Source organism: Harpia harpyja, chromosome 2, assembly GCF_026419915.1.
Source record: "Harpia harpyja isolate bHarHar1 chromosome 2, bHarHar1 primary haplotype, whole genome shotgun sequence".
Classification (NCBI taxonomy): Eukaryota; Metazoa; Chordata; class Aves; order Accipitriformes; family Accipitridae; genus Harpia; species Harpia harpyja.
In genome coordinates this window covers 56,574,994-56,591,489 of record NC_068941.1, presented here as the reverse complement: position 1 = coordinate 56,591,489, position 16,496 = coordinate 56,574,994, and the positions used below count along the sequence as shown (strand labels likewise).

Below are 16,496 nucleotides of genomic sequence, written 5' to 3'. Positions count from 1 at the left end.
TCTTACAGATTCACTGGATCTCTAGTGATGAGTTCCCTCCATTCCAAAAATGGACAATATATTCTTACTATTTGTTTCTTATTTTTTAATTAGTTATTACTGTGAGGCCTGTATGTCTTATCCTATGATACTTAAGTTTCTTCAAGAGCCTTTGATGAAGGACATGCTCAAATGAGTTTTGGAAGACCACCTAGCTTCTATCGAATGGATCACCATTGTCCGTATGTTCAGTTACTTTTTCAAAGAATTTTTAGAGATTCTGGGTTCCTCTATGAAAGCTATGCTGATTCTTCCCCTTTTTATCATACTTACCCATAATTCTAATGATTTAGAAGGAGGCCTAGAGAGTACTGCAGCTCCTACCAATTTCTCAGATTAGGTGTCGTATTTATCACCTCCATTTTTTTCAGACCAGGAAACTTTTAAGCATTACACCATCATTACTAGCTTGACAGTTTTGTACTTTAGTTCTTTTAACTTGCATGGATACCATCTGGTCCTGGTAATTTTTTACTGTTCATTGTTGCTAGTTTCTTCTGAAATCCCTTCTAATAAAGCTTTTATTAGTGACAAATCTTCTGATGTGTTCTTGACAGAGAAATATGCCAAAATGGGCATGTCCCTAAATACCTTCCCTACTTTGATCATTTACTAGTCCTGTAGATATTCTGTCAGGATTTTACCTCCTTAAAGACAGCTTGAGAATGGCTTTACTAGTAGTTTTTGCCAAGTTGTTCTTCAAAATCTCTTTTGGCCTTCCTTATTTTGTTTATACATTTAACTTTTTTATGCTTTATTTTCCTCATTTAGGCACAACTTCAACTTGAAGAAAGCCCTTTTACTGCTAATAAAAGAAGTCCTTTTAATAAAAGACATCCTCTTACTCCTTCACCCTGCTGTTTAGCTATGCAAACCTTTTTTTTGGTCTTCTAAAGCCTTTTTCTGGAAGTCAGCTTGCAGTGAGCTCCCATATTTAAACAATCTACATGACTTCTATAAACATTTTAAATTTTGGCTCTCTTTCTTTTTAAATAGTTTTAACATTTTTATGTAGTTTTCTCTTTGAAGTTAAACATTGCCATGGGAGATTTTTCCCCCCCCTTTTTTGCTATTTCAAAAATACTGCATCTAAGTACGTTAGTTGCTCTCACACAGAGGTTCTAACTGTATTTTGAACAAGGTCTTTCTGTCACTGTCTAAGACCAGGTCCTAGAATTATTTAGAATTACTTAGAATTACTTTCTTTTTTTTCAAGATAAACAAATAGCCTCTGTATAAGCAATCATTTAAAAAACCTAAAATTTTACTCAGAATCACACACACACCCCCAGCCCATTTACCCGAACGCAATTTGGTAAATAATGTCTCCCACTGTTATTGCATTTCCCCTCTTCAATGCCCCATTTGACCTTGTTTAGGTTGTCACAGGCAATGCCACTATTTAGGTAGGACAGTTGGTACTACAGTCCTAATACTGTACTGCAGTCCTTTGGTGCTACAGTTCTACTTTTCCTGTTTAGTCTTGTAATTTCAATCTGGAGGGACTCTCTGCTTTTGTGGTGTAGTTAATCTATGAGGTTTGACTCTGTTTACTTCAAGACAAAAAAAATCTTCTCTTTGACAGGTGTGAGTGACTTTACCTGCCTTTCCCATGTAATTGGTCACTGACGTGCCTGTCACATTGATTATTTTTCTTCCACTACGTTTCTAACGTGCCTGTTACATCAACATTCTCATTTATAACCAGTAACTTTAGCTTTAATACTGTTTTTCCAGACTTTTAATATTTGTACTGAAACATACACATAGTTGGTCCGATTGTCTACGTTTCTTTGCTCTCGTTAAGTGGAACTCTTGGCAATTTCTATTTATTTGAGAATACAGAATTTTTATACTGACAGTTTTTCGTGACACAGCACAGCATCCAAAATATCATACAGTTTCTGTATCTAACAAGAGCTTCTCAGTTTTTCAGTATGTCAGTGTGAATAAGTACAACTCAGAATGAGCTCTCCTACCAAGCTCAACAAGGAAAAAGTACTGTTTATGAGATGATGTAGTGGCCTGAATTTTTAGCTAGCCCTTATTTCTGCTGACCTCAAAGAGTACAGTAATAATCAGTTAAAATTAGTGAGAACCTCAAAATTTGGCTCAATAAAAATTAGCATGATTTGTTGATTAACCTTGCCTAGTTCTCATGTGATAGATGTCAATCTGTGACTGGAGTATGAGAAAAATAAAGCAGATTTACTAATAGCTTGCCTCATGAACCACCTTATCATATCTAACATCATTTCCAAAGGGAAAGGGAACTGCTTAAGTCTAAACTGTACTTGGATTCAAATCCACAGTTCTGATTTATAGTGAGTAAGTGGCATGAAGTGCCTTCAGGAGCAGTAAGGGTCTCCAAACTCTCAGGAGCTTGTTCTGAAAACTCTCTGCATAACCTCCTGCATGGATTTCCACGGCTTTCACCTGAGCTCCATCTGCGTTTCTTCTGCCTAGTTTCCAGTTACTCAGACTTTCCGAAAAAGCAGTATATTTCACCCATGGACAGAAAAAAAAAAAAAAAAAATTGAGCTAACCTCAATTTTAGATTTCATTCTGCTGATCAAAGGATTCAGAGAAGGAGCCTTCTTTCTTCTTCTCTACCCTCCCAATCAGGAAAAGAAAGCCAAATCAAACAGTGTCTTTGAATGGTCTAGAGGGAATGGGAATACGTTCATTTCCACAAGAGAGGAACACACGTTGCAATAGTGCTTTGGAAGAAGCTGAGTTTTTCTATCTTAAAAGTAGCAGCATGGTGAGAAATCAGCATTAATAGCAAAAAACATTAAATTTATTATCAGAAGGAGACACTGTAGTAATTAATCTCCTACTTTTTCTCCAAATAGTGCTCCATTTTTTCACCAAAACTACTGTAGACTTTATTGGAGAACCTAAGAAATCATGTATGTACTGACACACGTCAGAAAAAAGTATACATACCACACACATGTGCTTTGCCTAAAATGAACAGCTGGTGGGACAGACTAGATCAGAAAATACCAGGTAAAGAATAAAAAAGAGCAAAAACAGCCTGTAAAGCTGGGAGCTGGAAGAGCTTAGGGAGCAAAAAAAGAAAGTATTAGCCAAGCCAGTCTGGACAGTGGCATCTAAGTAAAAACTTCAATAATTTATTTGAAGCTGTTGCCCCCATCATTTATTTTTGCCTGATGACTGCGGTTGTCTAGGCTTAAAGAAAAGTCTGCCAAGAGATTTATTTCAATGATTACAACCCCTTACATGGGGATAAAGAAAGTTGGCCAGAAACTCTATTTTCAATGCAACACAGATGACAGAAAAAAGGAGGCAAAAATAGAAGTTAAAGGGAAACCAGATTAAGAACAGATGGAAGCCACTTTTTACTCAGAGAATAAACATGACAAATGACTTACCAACAAGGTTGCCAGGAGGTCATTCAAGAAAAAAATGTCATATTAGGGAAAAGCATGGGTCAAAGATTTATTCAGGCACAACTCCCACCAGTTTCAATGGGACTCCCACCTAAGGAAGAATGGCAAAGATATGACCCTGAAAGTGTTCAGAAATGTTGGCGTGCCAAAATGTTATTCCTAAAAATATCCATGTACCCTAATTTGTTTTCATTTTTAGTATAGATTACTTCTTGAATAAGCTCTGACTGCATGGCCTATTTTTAAATGCTTCTTGAATATGCTACCTTTATTCCCACTTCTTTAAGATGTTTCAGTACCTCCAAACACATGACAGCATCGTAAAAAAATGCAGAAGTTACTTTCATGCTGTTCATAACTCCACATGGGAAAGCTCTTTCAGATAAATGCAGGATCAGTTCTGACTGTGGACTTAGACTTGAGTAGGGAAAGGAGAGAGGAGTGAAGTTGTACAGCAGGTTGGTCAGACTGGAAAAAACATGCCTTGGAGCAAAACCTCAGTCCCACGCCTCTCCACATCGCTTTGCTTCCTGACACGACAACACTCGTGTACAGCAGGGAGATGCTGTCTGACACAAAACAGTCTCTACTGTAGGATTTTCAAATGAAATGAAATTTTGAATTAGGAAAAACCATCTCAAAGCATTTTATTCTCACTACATCGGTTTTTGGTCTGTGTGTTTGCTCCCCATGTATTAGCTAACCTGAAGTAGAAGACACTTGAACTGCCGGTTCTGCTGTGGTAATCACCAAGCTGCCCATTATGATTATCACTGTGCAAAGGAGTTTCAGTGATTCTTCAAGGGTAAAGAAAAGCTGCTTTCACAACAGTCTATGCTGCTGAAAAGGTTGACCCAAAGCCAAGTTACTCACTGCTGGTTAGGTTAGCAGCACACACTTAGCCCTAGAAAGGCTTCTTCTTGTCCATCCAGGACTTCGTCTTCCCTTGGGCTCCTAGACCGCCCAGGGATTTCAGCTGCCTTCCCTACTCACCTTGTAATCTTACACATGTGAGTAAAAGCAAGAAAAAACTGAATCCTGGGAATTAGTGGCAGGACTCTGACCAGCTTCAGCACTGCAGGCACGCAAAAGCTAAGGGAAGAGCTTGTGCAAGCCAAAAGCCTGAGCCTAATGAGAAAAAAGGAGCACAGCTGGTATGGTTTGAGGCCAAGTGGAATATTTGAGCTTTCTTCACCCTGGTCGACCCCAGCTATCCATGTGTTTAGCATAGTTCTTGAGGGTGAAAAAATACAACATGCAAAAGACCAAATGCTATTACAATTTTTTTCACACAAAGATAGTATAGTGTTGTATTTGTTAAACAAAATATACAATAAGTGATCTTTTTGCATAGTCTTGGAAAAAGAATAAAGGAAAACTGCATTGCCAATTGATGCTGCCATTTAATGTGGTTTCTATTCTATTTCATAAGAATCATGAAAACTGTAGTTGATCCATGTAACTTTTTTATATTTCCATCTCTGAAAAGATTTCCCAAGGGCAGTAAAATGATGCACAATCGATCTGTAGCACAGAGTCGGATGGTTGCAAAAGTCAAAAGAATCAACCAAAGCCAAAAATACGAAAATCTTTAAATTTAATTAAAGACACCTTGAGCTCTGTATTGTATAGATTTTCCTCAGGGCAGACCTGACAGGATGGGGGAAAATATTCAAGAAAATTCTAAGCAAGTCTAATTTACTAAAGGACTAAAGTGAAATGGGAATACTGGAAAAGAGCTGAAAAAAATTCTAAGGAATGACTCGCAATGTTAGCAAGACAGTGAACAAATTACCTAACACTTTGGCTTAAAAAGCACCTATTGTCTGCTAAGATCTATATAACGCGGGAGGTCAGTACCATATTATCAGATATAGCTGAGTAGCAGTTGTACAATGGATGCAGTGTACAGTGACCTATTACAAGTGTATATAGCATTGCAATATGGTGTCACCGTTGTACCACAAAGCTTATCCATGGTATGTTTTCTCTTTCAGTCTATGTTAGATCTCATTTATCTAGAAAAGGAGAACAGAGCAACGGAGGAATTTCCTGATTTTTCTGTGTTCTATTAAAAAACATATCTAGCAGCTTTAATTTAGGGGAAAAAGTGCTTCCTCAAGTTAGTAAATCTTGCTACATTTGCCAAAATTGTTTAGATTTAGTTCTGAAAAAATATACAGAAGATTATTGTATTGCTCACAGCAGTGAGATGGAGTAGGGAGAAAGCATTCTGCACACAGCCAAGGGACACTGAAAATAAATGTTATGTTTAAATTTCTGCATTGGTACAGGCTTTTCTGTTGCATGTTCAAAATTATGCCCTGTTCAACAGTCTATCTGAGAGCAGCAGTACCAGGCCATTTCAGCTGTGCAGGCCACAAAAGATTGGCATTAAAGATAGATTTGTAGGACTCACTTTTCTCATGGTAGGGATCTGCCTTTCTCAGAAGAGTACACCTGCACACCAGAAATGTCAGTGTGTATTTTCTGTTGCAAATAGATCAATCCTTCAGCTTACAGACACCGATAGATCAAATGCCACCCACTCGAGTCCAGTAACAGCAGGCTTAGAGATTCCAGCCTTGACCACTCCAAAGCCAAACTTCCCAAATCCTCCACTCCAACCTCAGTCTCCTACTATGCATAAACAGAAATCAAAGAGTACCCTGCAGACATGCTGTCTTAATGATTTTCAGTACCATTTTTTAAGTGCAATAAGTTTTAGAGTTACTGGTTTAGACATGGATACCAAGACAGCAAATTAAAGTATGTGGTTTTCCATGTTTTTTAGAGCTTGTTTTATGACTTTATCCAGCTGCCTCTTTATTGAGGGTCACATTATTGAAAATATGAAAGCCTGGCATAGAAATCCAAAAGAGGTCTGCCAATTCCAGGATTAGGAAAATATTTATATTATTATGGACTTAACAGAGAAACCTAAATCTAAAAGGAATAGACACAAAACTAGAAATCTAAAGACAAACTACTTTTCCAATTAATACAACAAGTCAGTATATGGATCCCACAAGGGAGAAAATGCCTTCTCACTCGCACAATGTGGGAAAAACAACATGTTTAGAGAAAGACTTGATTTTTAAAAAAAAAAAAACACTACAACCAAAATAGAAATAAAGTGCATATTGGGAACAGACATACCTATGAAAATCAAGTTTCAAAAGTGAAAAAGCATTCACAATAGAAGGGCCCTAATGCTAAGCTTAATGTGAAATAAAGAAAACCAAGTGAAAATAGAACCAAAACCATAAAAGCCAAAATGCTAGATACTGAGTCTTTTCAAGCCAGAGGAATTCTTTCATTGCCTTAAATAACCTTTGGATTAGGACCACGGGCTCCATCAGTGTTCAGGCTTCAGGACGTAAATTCGGAAGGATCTTCCCAGATGGATCATGCTTTCCCTCACTTCCCTTTATATTGCCTGTTAGTCTTCTGAAACAGAAGTTTTGGTACAAAATTAGAACCACCACTAGTTTGATCTAGTAAAACAGCTCCTGTGCTCGCTTGGTAAGTCATTCACCTCACAAAAGTTAGTACGCTCATGGACTCATTGTAGATTAGATATAACCAGTAAACATTGAATTAGCTATTATTTAAATGGTCAACTATCCTAGAGACTCTTACTACTACACAGGCACAAAGTTTTGAGATGATGAATATATGACATGTTTTAACAGCTTTACCTGTTTCACAAGACACTTCCAATGGGATGACCAAAGATTAAGAACAGAGAGGTGAATGAAGACAACCAAAAGCGATTTTCTGGTTTTTTACAAGAGAATGTATATTAATATATGAGTATGAGAAATATGACTCACATTACAGAAGTGAGAAAACAGATCTAAGAGTAGTGAACAGATGAAGTTGGTTATTATAACAGAAAATGAAGAAGGTATTAATGCCATCTAAGTTTCAGTAGCTTATTTAGGTAAGTTAGAAGCTTAGGCGCATAAAGAATATGTGAATGGAGACTGTGAATCTAGTCTAATAGGATTCTGGAAATTCCTTTGACTATGTCTATGGAGCCTCTGTTCTTAAATGATATACCTAATGCTAAATAGTAAAAAACTCATCCCATAAGTAGTGATGTTCAAAAGGAAAAAACAAACAGGAGAAAAAAACAATGCAACCTTCAGGCAGATAAACAGAAAAGTGACATTTCAGCTGAAACTGCACTCCAAAGTTTTAGTTCTAGTCTTCTGTAACAAACAAGTTACTTGAAAAACCACAGTGGCATACCATTATTTAGATAATATTTCATTATGTTGCCAATAGAAAAATTGCAACCCACTTTAACAAAATAGGATTTTTATGGATCATGTAGCAGTTTTACCTGTGCCACCTACTCCAAGCTCAAAGAAAAGACAGAAAAGTGTGATAATTTTGTGATATTTTGAAATTCCAGCAACAGGATGCAGGGTTTTGTCTACTGCCTCACCAGAATAACATTGTTGTGCCAAACACATCTGTAACACAAATAAATTTTACATAGATAGCAACATCAGGGAAAGAGAATGGCACAGAAGACTGTGGTGTGCTCCTGTGCTGAATCTGCCAAGGCTGGTTTGGCTCCTTGCCCTAAGCAATGTACATCTAGTGCTTGTGTGGCAAATAGAAATAGCCAGTGCCTTGGACCACTCTGGCTTAGTTTTTTCTTACCCTTCCAAAATGTCCCTGTTGGTGCAAGATGAGGTTCAATCTGGTACATTAAATCTGAAATCTCTCTGTGTTGGAGGCATTTCCAGAACAATCGCAATGAATGAAATATTTTATTTATTCACATTAAAATTCCAGCAAAGTCAAAGACAGGTGCAACTAATGGAAAATGAAGTAACTATTGATGAAAACATCTTCTGTTTCAGTATGAAAAATTACACCTTCCAAAGTTTTTCACTTTGGATGAAGATTTTTTTGCTGTTTAAAAATAGCAAACTTCATTTTGAAAACTTCAGCGCAATATCTCACAACTTGAAATTTCATCTGCTCTCCCCTACTTTGATAGACTCCCATCCCTTTGACAGCTCTCCTAGAGAGTTGGCATCCTGAAAACCCTGAGCACCCTGAAGCTCAGAAGTGAGACTTCCAACTCCAAGCTCTAGAAAGGGGAGTTTTGTGGGTAAAAAAAAATAAAAGGCTTCAGCTCTACCACATGGAGACCAAATTAGTGTCCTAACAGTGAACAAGCCTGAATTACCAGAGTTCCCAGGTTCCTGGTTTCACAGGGTGAACCAAAGTTCTCAAATCCACAGCCAAATGCAAGTCTCAGATCTTTGAGATGTGCTGGCTTGGTGTGGGCTGTGAGAGATGCAGGATGTTGACTGTCGACCCAGGAGCCAAGAGCTAGCTATGGTTAGGTCTCCAGATTGCAGAACTGACCACAGACTGTGGAGCTCAGAAACACCAAAGTCTCCAATTTCACTGCTGCTTTGAAGAAAGGACAGTTCTCAGATCCCCAGTAATCTCCTGGGTAGACAGCCAGGAAAGCAGGCAAATTTTCATCAGAACCCTGCTGATGCTTTCACAGAACTTCAGTGACAACAATGGCATTCTGTGACTCATTTTGGTCTGGTAAATAAGAACATGTCAATTTAAAATCATTTAATTGAAAAGTTCCTGGTAAGGCAAAATAAAATTGTAAGAGCTGAAGAATGGAAAGAAGGTGGAGTCCAACAGAAACACTCCAAAAGAAGAAAAATAGCAACACTACAACCTAACAAGCCTGGGAGAAAGAAAAAAACCATCCAAATCAGTGAACAAGAAAAAGGAAATACTGCTCGGGGAATAAACAGCAGCCAAAATCTTCCAATATAACAAGATAAAGTCGGGTATTCACACATACACAGTGGGAATGACCCAAACTAAACCATGATGTGGGGGAGGAGGAAATCCAAGACCCAAAGAGCAATTCTGGCTATGTGATTCACTGAAATTACACCACAATATTTCTTTTTAGCAGGAGTTAGTTTGATTTCACTAATAATGAAATTATCTTGAAACCCACCCAAATCAAAGACAGCTCTGGACCTCCTCCAGTTCCAAAAACATATATTAAGTGACTTAAATGATAGAGGTGATGAGAAAACTGAGGCTGAGATGGGGAATCCCCAGCTGGATTGTAGGCCAGATAGGTTAGCTATGAAAATATGATTTAGGAGTGAGGTAAACTGTAAATATAATTTGTATCAAATTTGTGATCCATACAGTAATTAGGCTGTGGTTCTGACATTCAGTCAAATACAGCTAAAGTTTAAATGTCCACAATTCTCTGAGGTGGGTTAGAAAAAAAAAAAATACCCTTGAGTTGGAAATTAATTAAACTGGTATCATGAATGCACAATAACCATGATTTGCATGACCTTTTGACCATTTTCTGACTAAATCTTTTGAGAATAATGGCTGTTACAAAATTTTGTTAAATCTAAACTGACACTAATAAGCAGGTCCCTTGATGACTCTAATTCAAAACAAACATTTTAGGAGCAAATTCCAAACTGAGATTTTAAATCCAATCACACATCACCTAGATATCCTCTGCAGTTCCTATTTTAATTTTACCCACCTCCAGTCTTGAATGCCAAACCACAGAACGCTTTTCAGCATAGTATATTACAAAGCTTATTTGCATTAAATTTGTCATTTGTGCTCAAAGTTCCACAGCACAAAGATGGAATAAATGGAACCCTAAGAAAACTAAATTGCATTCTAAGTAGGGAAGATTTATTAACAAGAAAAAAACTGTAATGCACAAAATCAGAGTCAAAAGTGTCCAGAATTAGTGTAGATGTTTAATGCATCACTTTGAATATAAGCAGTCAAGGAGAATGACATGTTTGAAGTCATTAAGCATGTCTGGGCCCAGAATAGCTTAAACATTTCCTAACCATGATGTAAGTCAGAAAACAGTTATGGAATCAGAAAGCACCAGCTGAGCTGTAAGTTGCACTGCTCTAAGCTGTAGACTTAGAACAGAAAAGTGAATACTGTCCACCTTTACACAACACTTGAAAGGCAGAAAATCAACTTGGCACTCAAAAGAGATTGCCGTAAAGTGTCTACTGTAAGCTGATGACCCAAAATACCAATAAAAGGCAAGAGCCATGCCAGCCTCACCTCATCTGCCTTTCCTAAATAACAAACTAAATAAAAGTTTAGCCAAGAGCTAGGACCACTATGGCGAAGTGCCTGTGGCATTCCATTCCCTGGCTTGTAGGGAAAACAACCAGCCCACATCCCCAGGCAGTTCCTGATACTGCCTCAGGACTGCTGCCACCTTCCTTCATCATTGAAGTGAAATCGAACTTTCCCCAAAAGAACGGTAGCCTCAATATGGAGAACCTAACTATAATATCACCTCCTATCTCAACGGATGGCACACAGAGAGCAATGGTAGAAAGGACAGATTAGCTTAAAAATAGGTGGAGATCCAGCAACCCAGCAGATGTAGTTGAAGATCAAAGATTAGGCTTGCTGAGTTCAATTTTACCATTGACCTTGATGAGCACCTGGACAAATATTTTGCCATTTACATGTGTCATACATAAAGTGGATGTAAATGACATGGGTTTCCTGATGGAGACATTGGGAAAATTGAGTTGTATTATAAAGCTTTTTGAATGAAAAACTATGGAAAGGAAAATGGAATGAAAACAAAAGGAAACAACACTCATTTACATATGTTGGAAATTTGTTTTGGAAAGTAATACATCTGGTAGAAAGATTTGTCATTATCATGAGAAATGGCAGCGTATCTTAAACTCTGCCTGAGAAAGGGATCATTGAAAGGAAATACCTTACCATAACATCACAAAAATGAAAGCACTCGAGTAACTCAAGTCATCCCAAGTATCGCATTAACAAGAGATACTGAGCCAAACGAATTTCTGGGCCAGCTCCACTGAAGACAGCTGTTACACCAGGGATAAATCGATGTATTCTTTATTATAAGAAGGGCATTCAGGAGGACTGCTGCCAATATACAAAGACAAATGCTATGGAACTGTGGTAAATAAAATAAAGTAACTGATTAACAACAGTGCATGAAGTCTCCCTATGAAGTAAACATATCTTCAGAGCTCTTTATCTGTCAACCTGTCCATGGCCAGACATATCTCTACACATGTTAACAAGATGTGCTTCTAGTCTGTGCAGAAGTATTGCTTATTCATTTTTTTTATGACCGTTATGAGCAGTTTGTCACATTTAGGGTTTTGGCATTTACATAAACCATCTTGCTGCCCAATCCATACTCATGGCAGACAGTGGTTTTACTAATTTTTAATTTTTAAAAGATTATTGGAGCTATATATGATTCTATTTAGCAATGAGTGACTGTTAGCAACTCTTAAATGTACTCAGATTACAGCCTTCATACATAGGATGGCATTTACTTTGTGAAAACGTCATTACTACATATGTATGTATGTATGTATGTATAAGCACACATTATACATGCACTCTGTGTTCTACCAATAGTATAATGACAGCACAATAGCGTTCAGTACATAAAATAGTGTGTTAGGAACTTGGCTATTCAGAAGGTCCAGGGAAGGTCCAGAAGGTCTAGGGAATACCATGTCAAAAATAATGAAGAAAAGTAGTTTTGTCTAACAGACAACTGTCAAGAGACCTGGTTTCCATTTCTGCTGTTGACTTGCTACTTTTACTTGGTAAGGAGAGACAGCAGTTAAATTCTTCAGAACTAGACTTAAAGGTATCATGTCTTTTGCTGAAAGACTAGACAATGTATCATTAGCAAAATTATGTAGTTATGTCAACAGCACGTGAAAGAACAGGACTGTTGAGCAGGTGGATACACACAGTCTGTTGGGAACGAACCAGAATGGCTTTTGCAGCAGGAAATCCCAATGAAGTCCTGTGATGCTGCTACAAAGCACATGGGTGAAGGTGAACCAGAGGACATAATATATTTAGAGTTCCAAAAAAGCTTTTGCCAACTGAAGGTTATTAGAGGAATTAAGTTGCCATGGTACTGGAGGAAAGGTCCCTTTACAGACAAATCTGGTTAAAGGACAGGAAGCAAAGACCAGGGCTTAAGGTTCTCTTTTCAGGATGGAGAAGAGTCAACAGTGAAGACCTACAAAGTCTGATGCTGGGACTGGTTTTATTCAACTTTATCAGTGACCTGAATAAAAGAGTAAACAGCAAAATCTTCAGGTCTGTGTATGATCATAAACTGTCACTAGAGAGCCAAATGCTTTTTATCTGTGGCACAAAAACTCCAGAAGAGTCTTGCAAAACAGAGTGTGTGGGCAAAAGAGACACAGGTGAGCTTCAACACAGATAGACATAAAGTGATGTACCTGCAACAAAAACAACCTAAACCATATCTATACAACCACAGACTCAGAACTGAGAGTCACCACACAGGGAAGAGGTCTTGGGATCATTGTTGACATTTCTCTGAAATTATCAGAATCTGGTGGGTTGTGATCAAGATTTACGGTGAAGGCATGGATAAGGTGAATATGGAGCTGTTATTCACCAAATCCTCAAAGCTTAGAGCAGGGGCTATTGAATGACACTACTAAGAATTTTTAACAGATAGAAGAAAGTAATTTCTTTTTATTTTTTACAGCCATGATCTTCTGGAACTTGCTTCCGTGCAGGTTGTGGAGGCAGAAGGTGTCAGCATGTTTAGAAGGAGCTTTGGCAAACTCACACAGAGATGTCCATAAATGGACACTAATCGAATTAGGAAGAGTTGGACCCTAACATAACTGTGGGTGCCAAGAGGGTGCAGAAGTTGGCCAGGTTTACATGCTCTCCTTCTGCCACTGTCAGACACAGAGTAGTGACCTAAATGAATGACTAGTCCAACTGATGTGGAATTTCTTCCTGCTTTTTTATGACAGTTATGTTATATCAGATTTACTTTAATATTTATGAACCATCACTCACTACAGTTAAATTTCAATTAAAATAAAAAAAAATTGCCAAGTCCTAATGGACATCATGTGGTATAGACCTTTTTTACTGCCTTTTGAAGGAAAAGCTTTTACTTGGGCCAGGAATTTTGTTTTCAGAAATTATTAAGTTTATTAATTTTCTAAAGTATGGGATTTATCTTGATTTTCCATTTGGCTGGGTTTGCAAATCAAGGAAAGTGTCATTATTCTGAGATTAATACCTTTAAAGAGTAGGGTAGTTGCTTGTCAAATTTCTCTCAGGACAAAATTGGCTGGAGTTAAGAAATGTGATACCAGCGAATACCACATGATACAGTGAGAATATCCCTATGCTCACATAGCTTTCCCTTACCTATTTTTACATTGCTGGCATTGGAAATCATTTAACATAAAAGTCCAACTTATCAAACCCAAAATCAATAAAAACAAAACAAAAAAACCCTAACACTCTTCTAGTGGCTGATTTTAAGCTGAGGTTTTCTGAGCAAGCAAATCAAAGATATCAATTCTGCTAGGTAACTGTAGATACACTGACTTGTCATTGTATTTAGGAGTAACTGGAGAGATGAAGTATTTCAATACCCACTCATGTTGAATGTCCTGGATTTTCTACTTTTATGTAAGAAATTTTAAAGGATTTTTGTATCACTTGTACCTTTAAATCATGCCTTCCAAACTGCTTTATTGTATCAGACAGATGGCTTTTAACATAGCTATAATGTAAGGGAGTGCCAAGAACCAAGACTGCAGAATCACCTCGCACTGAGTAAGATTTTCAGCATTTGAGTCATCAGTACAGTGCCTTCTCAAAGCTGTCGAATACAGAAATGGGTTTTACATACACACAGTAACATTTTAAGGACTTGCTTGTAGAAAAACTGACAGATAAGCTTCCATTGCCTGCAACAGGGACTTGCCTGGGCCTTCCATTCATAGCAAATATAACCATTTCTTTTTAGGTTTTTTCCTACCCTTATTAATTTGTTTTCACTATTTTCCTCATTCATGCTTTCAGCATTCCTCAGCTAATGGTCTGACACATCTGTTCAGACAACTTTCACTAATTGTTTCCTACCTGCAGTAGGATACATTCTTACTATTCTAATATTCTTCCTTCCCACAAAGGCAAATAATAGATCGTGAAATGAGATGAAAGTAAAGGCAGTTGTTATAAATGCCTATCTTCTTAATACATTTGCAGCTTAACACCTAAAGGCCCCAAAATCTGGATGAAGTAAGAAGAGGCCCTCATCTCAAATTCATATCATCATACTAAATATTGATAATAAACAAATAGGCACAAATCAAACACAAATTGTTAATCGCAGGGATTTGGGTTAACAAATAAATAAATAAATGTGAAGATATATCTCACCCCCACTTCAAATTAACACATTGCTCTGGTTCATTTTTTTATGACTATTTTTAATCTAAAATTTTGTGTGTCAAAACTGTATTTTCTTTTTTAGAGCAAGATGGCAATTTTGTTAACAAATACAGGCCTCGTGCTCAGATAGCTATATGAAAAGGATGATTACACTGCCCAAGTGTCAGTATACAAAAATTCATCACCAGGTCTGAAATACCGGGGTAAACTACAGGCATCTGAAAAGCAGATACAACACACCTCTCATTTTGGATACCTACACGGACAGCGTCGGCGTTAACGGGAGGGACTGAATAAACAGCCGCTAAAATGCCCGACGAATCCTCAACCCACGTCGCAAAACAACGCGTTCACCTCTCGGCGTATTTGGGCAGATTTGATAGCAAACCGGCTGAAAAAAAAACCCCAACACCCCCCGCCGAGGCGGCTACAAAGCGCGCAGGGGGTGGCTGCGCACCGCCTCACGCCCGCAGGGCTGCGGTTAAAGCCTCCGTTCAGCTGCAGCAGAAGCCGGCAGGAGTGGGGGGGAGTCTGGGGGGGGGGATGCTGCCGCGGCCCGGGGCCCCGGGCGGCCTCTCCCCGCCGGCCCCGACCCGGCCCCGCCGGCCGGCACCCACCTTGGGCATCCGGATGTGCTCCATGGCCGCGGCGCCCAGCCCAGCTCCTCATCCACCTCCCGCTGCCGGCAGAGAGGCGGCCGTACGCACCTGGCCCCTCTCCTATTTTCTCCTGCCAGCCCTGCTTTTAAAAATATATATATACTCTTTTTTTTTTTTAAATAATATATTTTTACTTTATTTTTCCTAGCGCTTTCCGGCGCAGGTCTGAAGGATAAAAAGGGAGGATTTATTCAAGGCAGATAATGTGCCCGTGTTTCGATGCTGGCAGGTCAGTGGCTGGCTCCACCTCCCCGGCAGCTGCCATGCTGCCCCAGCGGCGGGGATGCTCCGCGCCGGCCCCGGCCCCGGCCCCGGCCCCGGCCCGCGGGGATCCGCGTCCTCGGCGCCGGCTTGCCTCCCCCCGGGCACCGAAAGGCACAGCCTGGAGGTGGCTCTCCGGCGGTTTGCTGTCTTTTCTAAGTTTCCATCCCTCTGCCCTTTCTTTCGGGAAAGAGAAGATCAGAAAGATAAAAGGGAGCTCTGTCTGAGATCGCCTCCCCCTATTTTGTTGCTGTTGTTGTCGCTGTTGTTGTTCCCTGGCCCAGCACGTACAATATCTCAAAGACAAAAGCTGCACTTCCTGAAACTGGAGCACTGGATTTTGTTTATCTCAAGGTCTGCGTGTCTGTTTTTCTATAATTCACGAATTTACTGCCACCTCAGATTTGCATACCCGGAGATTTTTTTGTGACACACAGTTTTCAGTCTTATGCCTGAAATTCCTTGCTCCATCTTTTGCCTTGCCTGGTCCAAGAGATGTGTAACCTCTTGGCGCAAAAAGAAATGCTACAGAGCTGGTTTCCCCAGCTTACCTGTGCGAAGATGAAGAATGGGTATCTCTACCTGTCTTGGAATTACTATCATATTCTGAGCAACAAAAGAAACTTTTCAGTGTTTATGCCAATGTGCAAATGATTAGAGGTGCTAATATATTATTTCAGATAAGCCATAGCCTTTGAGGCTTGTAAAAAGCCCAGATATTCTATATTGGTCAATGTATTCCAGCAATTCTTCACAAATAGGGACTAGCCTCATCAAGGGATAAAAACAA

General features: G+C 38.9%; 1 protein-coding gene across 2 annotated transcripts in view; it reads right to left on the bottom strand.

The window, feature by feature from the left end:
• MTMR7 (myotubularin related protein 7) overlaps positions 1 to 15,581 on the bottom strand; it is a 50,358-nt gene extending 34,777 nt beyond the window's left edge. The window contains exon 1 of one of the 2 annotated variants that reach the window (XM_052779958.1): positions 15,404 to 15,581. In XM_052779958.1, coding sequence (XP_052635918.1) covers positions 15,404 to 15,427 — 24 coding nt within the window. In that variant the 5' untranslated portion in view covers positions 15,428 to 15,581. The remainder of the gene's footprint in view (positions 1 to 15,403) is intronic. The other variant, XM_052779959.1, reaches the window with a different exon arrangement.
• Positions 15,582 to 16,496: the final 915 nt, after the last annotated feature.